General features: G+C 45.6%; 1 protein-coding gene and 1 non-coding gene across 2 annotated transcripts; one reads left to right on the top strand and one right to left on the bottom strand.

Annotated features, from left to right (window-relative positions):
- Window positions 1–7650: 7650 nt before the first annotated feature.
- On the bottom strand, window positions 7651–7757 carry LOC112090606. The gene has a single exon (XR_002901731.1). It is a non-coding gene; the product is annotated as a small nucleolar RNA R71 (small nucleolar RNA).
- A 16-nt stretch (window positions 7758–7773) lies between these two features.
- LOC112090603 lies at window positions 7774–8976 on the top strand. Its single transcript, XM_024162287.1, has 2 exons — window positions 7774–8056; window positions 8099–8976. The coding sequence occupies exons 1-2, from the start codon at window positions 7774–7776 to the stop codon at window positions 8974–8976; spliced, it is 1161 nt and encodes a 386-aa protein (XP_024018055.1).
- Window positions 8977–11726: the final 2750 nt, after the last annotated feature.

Here is an 11726-nt window from a genome sequence, read left to right as displayed (position 1 = left end):
TCACATCTAGAGAAGTTGAGGTTACAAAATGGAAGCTCTACGTGGATGGGGCGTCGAGCAAAAACGGGTCAGGCGCCGGCGTCTTGTTAATCAGCCCCGAAGGCCACAAGATTACCTCGGCGGTTCGATTTAACTTCAAGGCGTTGAACAATGAGGCAGAGTACGAAGCACTAATTGTTGGTCTACGATTAGCCAACCACTTGAAGGTCGAAAGGCTCAGAGTCTTCAGTAATTCTCAACTGGTTGTCGCACAAGTAAAAGAAGAATACCAAGCGCGCGGTAAGAAGATGGGAGCATATTTAAGAAAGGCAAAGGAAGAACTCGTTAAGTTCAAAAGCTACGAGATACTTCAAATACCACAAACTGAAAATGCAAACGCCGACGCCCTGGCAAAACTAGCTTCTTCAAGGGATTCTGACATACTAGGGGTCGTCCCCATCGAAGAATTAGAGTGGCCCACCATTGAAGAATAGGCTGAGGCACTAATCGTCCAAATAGGTGGAAATTGGATGATGCCGCTCATCCAATACTTAATGGACGCGCGCCTGCCAGACAATAAAGATAAAGCCAGACGGGTCAAGTATAGAGCTGCTAGGTACTTACTGTATGACGGCTTGCTCTACCGATGAGGCTATTCTACACCTCTACAACGGTGCTTGGATAACACCGAAGCCCAGAAGGTCCTCCAAGAAATCCATGAAGGAGTCTGTGGTAATCACACTAGGGGGCAGTCTTTGGCTCTAAAGGTTTTAAGGCAAGGATACTACTGGCCCACGCTAAAAAAGGACGCTTTTCAATACGCCTGATGCTGCGATAAATGCCAAAGGTACGCCACAATTCCTAGAGCACCCCCAAAAAATTTAACCTTAATTCTCAATCCATGGCCCTTTGCCAAATGGGGGGTTGACCTGATTGGGCCATTACATCTTGCCCCCGGAGGATTCAAGTTTGCAATCGTTGCGGTAGACTACTACACGAAGTGGACGGAGGCAAAGGCCCTAACTACAACCACGGAAGCAACCTGCACCAAGTTCATGTGGGACAACATCGTGTGCAGGTTCGGGGTTCCCCACTCTATAGTATCTGACAACGGAAAGCAATTCGACAACGCCTCAACACGTAGATTCTGTGACAGCTTGGGCATTCAAAAAGACTTCTCGGTGCCGATCCATCCGCAATCAAATGGACAAGTCGAGGCGGTCAATAAAATATTGAAATACACCCTTAAAAAGAGACTCGACGATCTGAAAGGGAGATGGGCCAAAGAGCTTCCCAAGGTCTTATGGGCATCCAGAATGACAAGCCGAACTACTACGGGTGAAACACCCTTCTCCCTGGCGTATGGCGTCGAGGTAGTGCTCCCCGTAGAAATTGAAACGCCGACTCTAAGAACCGTTGTCTACGACGACAATGACAACACGGAGGGCATGAACGGGGAACTCGACTTATTAGAAGAAAAAAGGCTCGACTCCCAACTACGCCTCGCCGCCTATTAGAAAAGAACAGCGCGGTACTACAACAAGAAATTTCAACAAAGAAGGTTCATCCCAGGGGATCTAGTGTTAAAAAGGGTAACACAGAGCACAAAACCCAAAAATACTGGTCCCTTGGGCCCAACTTGGGAAGGGCCCTACCGCGTAAGGGAGATACTACGTCCCAGCACCTACATATTGGAAAGCCTCGACGACAAAAGAATTCAACATCCATGGAATGCAGAACAGCTAAGGCTGTACTATCAATAGTGTATGTAATTCTTATACGCCCCAATTGTACATTCTTTACAAATTGAATAAAATTGATATGTTTGCAGAGAGAAAAGAATTTACCCCTTAATAACATGTCTGCTTAACAAAGCCAAGGTTATAATAAACAGACGTGGGGGGCAGAGGTCCACGGATCATAAAAAAAAATGACATGATGACCCTAAGGGGTAACCTCGACGTCAAATTCTCCAAGGAGGAGGAATAAAAACTTAGCAAAATTCCAAGGAATTTTCTAAGACAACGACCCTAAGGGGTAACCTCGACGCCAATTCCTCCAGGGAGGAAAGATAAAAACTTCACAAAATTCCAAGGAATTTTCTAAGACAATGACCCTAAGGGGTAACCTCGACGCCAAATCCTCCAGGGAGGAAAGATAAGGACTTAGCAAAATTCTAAGGAATTTTCTAAGACGACGACCCCAAAAGGTACAATCGACGTCAGAACCTCCAAAGAGAAAAGAAGAGCAACAATTGCGAGTCAAGGTATAAGCAAAATCTGTTGTCTTATATATATATATATAAAGTGCGGGAAAAATATAAAGCTGTCAAAGACAAATATTAAGTTACAACGCACTAAAAGAAACATAAAGAAGGAATCCTTGGGCTTCGCCGCCAGTTGCCAGTTCTTCACCGTCGCTGGGAGGAGAAGCATTGTCTTCACCGCCGACAGGAGGAGAAACGCTGTCGTCACTAGCAGGAGGAGGAGAATTATAGAGGAAGCTCAAGTCCTACTCCGAACGCTCCTTCTTGATAAAGTTGACGATTTGCTGACCCGCCGACTGAAAATCCTTGTTGCGGATATCCAGGAGCTCCTGAGAAGTCTTGAACTCCTCAATAATTCCCGCCCGCTTGGTGTCAAAGACTACATCAGCCTCAGCCTCAGCCTCCTTCTTCCCCTCGGCTTTTCCCTCAGCGAAACGCTTCTCCGCTGCCTGGGTTGCCTCAGCCAACTTTTTATTGGACAAATCCGCCTGCTGAGTGAGATCCTCAACTTTGGCCTTCAGCTCGGCCAGATCATCCTCTAGGCTCGTCAGTTTGGCCACAGCTAGATCCCTCTCCTCGACGGCATCGTCCAGCTTCTTTTTGGCATCATCCACAAGAGACTTAAGCTTGGCCTCTACGTCGTCCATCTCACTCTTACGCTCCTCGACCTTGACTAGATCGAGGAGGTTAGGAAGGGAAAGAATGAGGCTCTGGAAAGATTGCAAAATCAAGAAAGATGAAGTGAAAAAAAAAAACCTTCGGCAAAAACTTACATGGATCTGGAAGGAGTTCTGTTTGCGCTGACGGTCGACCAAAGAAGACCAGGACACTGCGATCCAGTGGGGCTCGAGGAAAGACTCATAAAGAGCCTGAAAGACGAGAGAAAAGCGAGGGGGAAGTTTCAGTATCGCCCCGACCTCAGCGTCAGAAATATCCGAGACCTGAAAGTTCCCGTCCATTATCTTTCCCCCAGGGATCAGCACGTGTTTTCTCGGCGCCGGGGGAGCACTGACATCAGGGATGGGAACCACTGGTGTCTAGGTCTTGTCAATTGACGTCTTGTCAGTCGACGTCTTGCCAGTACGCTTTCTCTTGTGGGTATGCTTGCCCCCCGGTACCGAAGGGTCTTTGACCTTCTTGCTCTTCGGCGCAGGAGAAGAACAGCTGGCCTTTTCTTTTCCCTTCGACGAGGGCTGTTGGCTCGGCGGGGGCTGCGGATCAGACGGTGGCTACTGGCTCGGCCCCGACCGTTGGCTCCCAGGGAGTTGAATTCTCAACGATGCCATCTCTGCAGAAGCAACGAGAAGAAGATATGATCAGCGTTAGGAAAACACGAACCGTAATTTTAGAAGGCGCTGAGAGAAGTAATTACCCTCATCGCTTAAATGGAAGTACGTGCGAGCGGCGTCTAGGTCTGAAGAATTGGGAAGGTCTAGGATTAGGCCGGTAGCACGAAGATTCTCCTTAGTCAGAAGCGTTTCGATATGGCGAACCTCTGACGGATAGGAAAAAGCCTGCTCGACCCTCGCCAAACTATTACCGGAGAACTTCGGCCGGTCCTGGTTAACTGCAGGATAAAGGATTATCAGCGCATGAAGAAAGAGCAAAGTTAGATAAGAAGAAAGTCAAGAGACTTACTCATATTCCCGAACGCCGCCTGCACTTGCCTTCGGCAGGGCAGGCGGTCATTGGGATGAAAGTTGAATGGCCCACGGATCATGAAGAACATGGGCTTCCACCCATGTGATGATGAGGGAATGCCCAGAATAAGCTTCCCAAACCTGGGCTGAGCCCTCCCGTGACCACTCAGAAAGTACCACCCGTCACACTTGGCAACGTGGCACAGCTTGTACATAAATCGGAACTCATCCAATGGGAGTTCCATGTCAAACTTCTAGTGCCATAGAATCCAGGCACCTGCAAAGCAGTACCAGAAGTTTGGCGCCAATTGGGCAGGAGAGATGCCATAAAAATGGCAGTAATCTTTTACAAAGGGATGAACTGGGAGTGTCATCCCCGCGGTAACCGCTCCTGTATAGACTAGAAGATATCCGGTCGGCGGCATGCTAGTTCTAAAATGCACGTCCGGGAGGAGGTACTCGAACCACCTCCCGTCGATGCATCCTTCCTTCACAGCCCTAATAATATCTTTATTTCAGACCCTCGACGCCACACCGTCGGCTGTAAAGGAAGGCCTATCTGGGTCACCGCTCGTGGCAGCAGGGGGGGCATCCACCATCGCGGCAGCTACCCCGCTTACGCTGCCCCCCGTAAAGGGGATCCGCTCAACGATTTCATCTATGAACCATTCGACGCTACCAAATTCGCTCCCAAAGTCGTTGCCTAGTTCGCATCTCTTCTCGATGTCTTCAATATCCCTAAGCACAGAGCTAACGCCGGAGCATGAAAAAGTCCATAAGATCTCCACCACCGAAGGGGGGTCAGAACGGACGACAGAAGAAGAATCCTCTCGACTGGGTGAACTTTGGGCCATTGTTCTGGTAATTAAAAGGACAAGAAGCTAGGTTAAAACCCTAACGTCGAGAGGAAGAAACGATGACTACTCTAAATGATGACTACTCAAACGCCTCGACTTGACGTCGACCATTCATATGAGAATGATAACGGCGAGTGTTCATGAGAATCACGGGTTCCCCAGAACCCAGAAACCGGTGACACACAGACAATAAAAAATATATAAAGACCAGGTCATCCAGTGCGACAGAACACAACAAAGTAAGTCTCCTTAGCTTCTATATTCTCATTTTTGTGCATATATTTACATATTCCAAATACACAACGGGGGAAACCCCGTGAGTACACAAAGCAAGAGAAGATCCAGAAACTTACCGGTGAAGAAGGATTTCCGGGTAAAACTCAAAGTAAGGACGGCTTCGCAATGTGCCACGGAGGGTTAGAAGTGTGAAGTCGGAAGTCCAGCAAAAGAGATTCCGACAGAATGCAGCGGTTCAACGAGAATGCAACAAAAGTTTGAAGTTTTAGAGAAGGAAAAAATGGCTCTCGGGTTCATGAGAGGTATTTAAAGAGAGCAACATCCTCGACCCCAACCGTTGGATGAAAATTTCAAAATCCAACGGCGAGGGATTACTGCCCGGATCTGACGGTGATGGAAAAGGGCGGGAAATCGAGAGGTCGCACGGTCCGCGTTCATCTTCTCAAAGTACGGCTGATAACTCTAAGAAATTAGAGTTATCCACTGGTTTTATAGCCTAAAATTGTTTGTCCATGAGTGATTGTTCTTGTTTATTGTTTGTTTTAAGTTAGATTTGTAGAGTTGCATGTACTTTGGCCTAATTCCGTATTGCTGCACCTCTTGAAGTGAAAGCTGGTAATTTGGAAGTAAAATAGGTGAACTATGTGAGTTCCTTGCAGGAAATTGCTGGGCTAAAATGCTGCAGCATTCTGGGTGACATTCTGGGATTAGCTGGCAGCTGATTGATGTCAGCGCACTAGCTAGACAATGCAGACAGAAAGGAATCCGTGTGAGCTGACTGAGGAGGTGTCAAATGGGTCCACTGTGCACATCAGCAGTGACACCTCAGCCCTTGTGTTGCCCTAGAAGGGAATGTTTCTCTCAGGACAAGTTGGCAGCCGCCAGGGGGAGAAAAAGAGGAAGAGAGAGAATCGGGCATTAATATAAAAAGAAGACAGTTGCTGAAAAACATAGAGCACACATGGGTAGTACGAAGACACCAAAAAATACAAAAAGACACTATTCAGAGAGGAAAAAACTTTGGAAGAGAGAGCTAAGGAAAGCAGAACAACACGTGATTTCCAGCCTAGAAGGAGAATACAAAGCTGAGAGAGCTGGAAGTTGAAGGACATTGTTGGCCGGCCACAGAGGAATCCAAGATCCAGCCGAACTTGTTCTTCTTCTGTTAGCTTAACTGTCTTTTGTTATTTAGCTACTAATTCTAGATATGGATTGGACTGGAGCTTTGGATCTTGTATCTTTCATTATGAACTAAGTTGCTGTAGCTAGGTTTGCTAATGGAACCAATATTGTAAGAATGACAAGTTGTTTCTGAAATGCTATTAATCTACTATTCCTGTTCATTCATGTGAGCTAATATCTATTTCTATTCTTAACTAGCCATCAATTTTAGGATACAAGATTAAGATTAATACTGGAAGGGTTAGTTTTAATCGGATAGCATGAATGATGCTTGTTCAATGAGCTTGCTGAGTTTTTGATTAGTGGATAGTATAGGAATATATTATTCACCTTGCATAACTTAATGAAACCTGAGCTTAAATCTGCAGTCCGAGAGCTGGATCCACATAGGAATATGTTGGAAATAGCTTGAGGGACCATAGTCATAATCAATTCGGAAGAACTTTATGCATCAACGTGTTTCTGTTGACAGGATAGTAGAATGCTGCAACATTCTTGGTAACATTCTAGTCAGACTTGCAGTAGAGGGGAAGTTAGCAAGCCTAGCTCATTTTTACCACTAATTTACATCCCATCATTACATTCTTGTTACATTTAGCCATCAGATTTCATTTCATTTACATTCATTTCAATTACATCATCTTAGTAAATTTGTGCCGAATTTATTTCTTGTTATTTTGTTGAATATACAACTCCCGACACATATTTTGGTGATTCATTCCTCGTGGGATCGATATCCGTACTTGTGTACACTTTATTACTTGTTAGCGACACGTGCACTTGCGAGCATAATTATCACGCAACAAGTTTTTAGCGCCGTTGCCGGGGAATTGAAATCATTAAAATATTTGTAGGAGTTAATTTGTTTTACATTTGTTTACTTTAATCTCATTCATTTGGTTCTTAACTCCTCAGGTTACTAAGTTGATTGCATGAATCCACCGCAAGACTTGGAGTTGCTGCCTATAGATCCTGAAATTGAAAGAACATTCCGAGCTAGGAGAAGGGAGCAACAAGGCTTAGCAGGAGTGAGAGACATGGCAGAAGGGGCAGCAGGAAACAACGGGCAGCAAGCAATTGCCAACAACTGTGTTCCACAACCAGAGCCGATTGATGATAGAAACAGAGCCATTCGAGACTATGCAGTGCCATTTTGCATGGACTTAACCCGGGCATAGTGAGGCCAGCAATTCAGGCGCCTCATTTTGAGCTGAAACCCGTGATGTTCCAAATGCTCCAGACCGTGGGGCAGTTCAGTGGCATGGCAACTGAAGATCCTCACATCCATCTCAGACAATTTATGGAGGTGAGCGATGCTTTTAAGCTACCGGGGGTAACCGAAGATACATTGAGGTTGAAGCTATTCCCTTATTCCTTGAGGGATAGGGCACGAGTGTGGCTAAATTCCTTGCTTCCGGATTCAGTGACATCATGGGATGAGTTGGTAGAAAAGTTTCTCATGAAATACTTCCCTCCAACCAAGAATGCCAAGTTAAGGAATGACATAACCTCGTTCCAACAAGTAGATGGGGAGTCATTATATGAAGCGTGGGATAGATTTAAGGAACTACTGCGGAAGTGCCCTCATCATGGGATCCCCCACTAGATTCAAATGGAGACATTTTATAATGGTCTCAATGGGCAAACACGAACTATAGTGGATGCCGCAGCAGGTGGAGCCATTTTGGCCAAATCTTATAATGATGCATATGAGATTTTAGAGAGGATGGCAAACAACAACTATCAATGGCCAACCGAGAGGCATAATGCAAGGAAGGCCACTGGAATTCACGAGGTTGACGCCATCACTGCACTCTCAGCACAAATGTCATCCTTGACGAATATGGTAAAGGCATTAAACACACTGGCAGGGGTAAATGCAGTGCACCCCCCTGGTTTTTCGTGTGTTTACTGTGGAGATAGCCACTAATATGAAGATTGCCCATCCAACCCTGCCTCTGCATGCTATGTTGCCAATTTCAACAAAGGTGGTCATCACTATTCAAATCCTCATAACCGAGGGATGAGGCAACATCCAAACTTATCATGGAGTAATCAAGGAGCAGGAACTAGTCAGCCCAATACCTACCACAGAAGCACCTACCCACCTGGATATCCACCACAACAACAAAGGACTCAAGCCGTGGAACAATCTAGCTCTTTGGAGAGCTTGTTAAAAGAGTTTATTTCAAGGAGTGAAGCCAAAATCCAGAGCCATGATGCTGCACTGTGGAATTTAGAAAATCAGGTTGGGCAGATTGCAAATTCTCTCAAGAACAGGCCCCAAGGTTCTCTACCAAGCAATACCGAAGATCCACGAAGAGACGGGAAAGAACACTGCAAAGCTATCACACTAAGGTGTGGAAAGGAGTTGGAATCAAGGGCAAAACCTCTGGCTGCTCACACAGAGCCCACTTCAATCCAAGGGGGAGAGAAGAAAACACTACCGCAAAAAGAACAGCCCAGGAGTAAGCAACTGGACTCTGATGTCCAGAATGCTGCAGCATTACCGCAGCACTCAGAAGCAGCCAACACCAGCAACACTAGTGGCAACCGACCACCTCTACCATTCCCACAGCGCTTTCAGAAACAACAACAAGATGGGCAGTTCCGCAAGTTTTTAGATGTTTTGAAACAGCTACACATCAACATACGGCTAGTGGAAGCCTTAGAACAAATGCCAAGCTATGCTAAGTTCATGAAGGATCTCGTGACCAAGAAATGCAGGCTTGGGGAGTTTGAAACAGTGGCTTTGACCGAAGAATGCAGTGCTATTCTACAGAACAAACTCCCGCCCAAGCTAAAGGATCCATGAAGTTTTACTATTCCATGCTCTATTGGAAATCAATACTTTGGAAGAGCATTGTGTGATTTGGGAGCTAGCATAAATTTAATGCCGATGTCCATATTCAAGAAGTTGGGTATTGGAGAAGCAAGGCCGACCACAGTATCTTTGCAGCTGGCTGACAGGTCAATTGCAACTCCTGAAGGAAAGATCGAGGATGTACTAGTAAGGGTGGATAAGTTCATTTTTCCTACTGACTTTATTATTCTTGATTATGAAGCAGATAGAAGAGTGCCCATAATTTTAGGGAGGCCCTTTCTTGCAACTGGTCGCACTTTGATTGATGTTCAGAAAGGAGAATTGACCATGAGGGTCCAAGAAGAACAGGTCACCTTTAATGTGTTCAAGGTAATGAGGTTCCCGAGTGAAACTGAAGAATGCTCAGCCATCTCAGTTATTGACTCTCTGGTGGCATAAACACTTGAGCATGATAAATTCGAGAGTAATGTGGAAGGAGGTGTTGAGCAAGTATAGTGGGTGGGAGCAAATGTGACAATGCTGAGCTACACAAGGAAGTTTGAGTCTCTGGACTTGACTGAACGGAAACACCAGCCCACTCAGCCCTCAAGCAAAGAGCCACCAATCCTCGAACTTAAGCCCTTGCCCCCACACTTGAGGTATGCCTACGTAGCAAATTCTTCTACACTTCCGGTCATTATTTTTGCTTTATTGACGCAGGACCAAGAGGGCAGGCTAATAGAGGTTTTGAGAGAATCCCAAGGAGCCATCGGCTGGACTATAGCAGACATAAAAGGCATAAGTCCCTCCTTTTGTATGCACAAGATTCTCCTAGAAGATGATAAAAAGGGGTCTATAGAGGGACAAAGAAGGATGAACCCGATTATGAAGGAGGTGGTCAAGAAGGAGGTGATAAAGTGGCTAGATGCAGGGATCATTTATCCAATCTCGGATAGTGCATGGGTGAGCCCAGTTCAATGTGTTCCTAAGAAAGGGGGGATCACTGTTGTTGAGAGCGAAAAGAATGAATTGATCCCCACAAGAACAGTAACAGGGTGGCGGATTTGCATGGATTACAGGAGGCTCAACAAGGCCACTAGGAAAGATCATTTCCCGCTTCCCTTTATTGACCAAATGTTGGACAGGCTGGCGGGGAAGGAATTCTATTGCCTATTGGACAGGGATTCCGGTTATAATCAGATTGTGATTGCGCCAGAGGATCAACACAAGACTACTTTCACGTGTCCCTTTGGCATGTTTGCCTTCAGAAGAATGCCATTCGGACTTTGCAATGCCCCAGCCACTTTTCAGAGATGCATGCTGGCTATTTTCACTGATATGGTGGAGTGGTATTTGGAGGTTTTCATGGATGACTTCTCAGTTTTTGGGAAGGATTTTGATGAATGCCTCATGAACTTGGCCAAGGTTCTAAAGAGATGTGAAGAGACAAATTTAGTCTTGAACTGGGAGAAATGCCACTTTATGGTCCGCGAGGGAATAGTACTAGGACATAGAGTCTCAAGGGATGGTTTGGAGGTTGTTAAGGCGAAGATTGCTGTGATAGAAAAGTTGCCAGCGCCGACTAATGTAAAAGGGCTTCGAAGCTTTCTTGGACATGCAGGGTTCTATAGGAGGTTCATTAAGGATTTCTCAAAGGTGTCAAAGCCTCTTTGTAGTCTTTTGGAAAAGGATAGCAAGTTTATTTTTCATGAAGCATGCTCACTAGCATTTGCAGAATTGAAGACGAAACTCATTTCAGCACCTATCATTACAGCACCCGATTGGTCTATTCCTTTTGAAGTAATGTGTGATGCCAGTGACTGGGCATTGGGGGCAGTTCTTGGGCAGCGAAGAGAGAAGGTGTTTCACTCAATTTATTACGCCAGCAAAACTCTATCAGGAGCTCAACTAAATTACACTGTGACTGAAAAGGAGTTGTTGGCGGTTGTCTTCGCATTTGACAAGTTTAGAGCCTATTTGATAGGGACAAAGGTCACGGTTTTTATAGACCACTCAGCCATCAAGTATTTGATGGAAAAGAAGGATGCAAAGCCTCGGTTAATCAGATGGGTACTCTTACTTCAAGAATTTGACTTGGAGATCAAGGACCGTAAAAGGACTGAGAATCAAGTGGCTGATCACTTGTCCCGGCTTGAGAGGGTGGAGGAAGAAGTAACCCCTGAAAGTATAACCAAAATGTTCCCTAATGAGCAATTGTTTGCAGTAACTTAGGCACATACACCTTGGTTCGCTGATTTTGCAAATTATTTAGCTAGTGGATGGCTTCCCCCTGATTTGACTAGCCAACAGAGGAAGAAATTTCTCCATGATGTCAAGAGCTACTACTGGGATGAGCCTTATTTGTACAAGCAATGTCCGGACCAACTTATAAGGAGGTGTGTACCAGAAGAAAAAATGGAGGGCGATCTGCAAGGGTGCCATTCTTCCCCTTACGGTGGCCACTATGGAGGCCTGAGGACAGCTTCGAAGATTCTACAATCTGGTTTTTATTGGCCGTTGATCTTTAAGGATGCTCATGCGTTTGCATTGAGATGTGACAGGTGCCAAAGAATTGGGAACATAGCAAGGAGGAACGAGATGCCCCTAAACAACATCTTAGAAGTGGAATTGTTTAATGTTTGGGGTATGGATTTTATGGGCCCCTTCCCGGTGTCATTTGGTAACCAATACATTCTTGTGGCTAATTACTTCGTGTCAAAATGGGTGGAGGCAGTGGCTTCACCCACGAATGATGCCAAGGT

This window comes from Morus notabilis, unplaced genomic scaffold, assembly GCF_000414095.1.
Source record: "Morus notabilis unplaced genomic scaffold, ASM41409v2 Scaffold3490, whole genome shotgun sequence".
NCBI classification, from domain to species: Eukaryota; Viridiplantae; Streptophyta; class Magnoliopsida; order Rosales; family Moraceae; genus Morus; species Morus notabilis.
The sequence above is the reverse complement of the archived record's forward strand: the minus strand, read 5'-3'. Positions and strand labels throughout refer to the sequence as shown.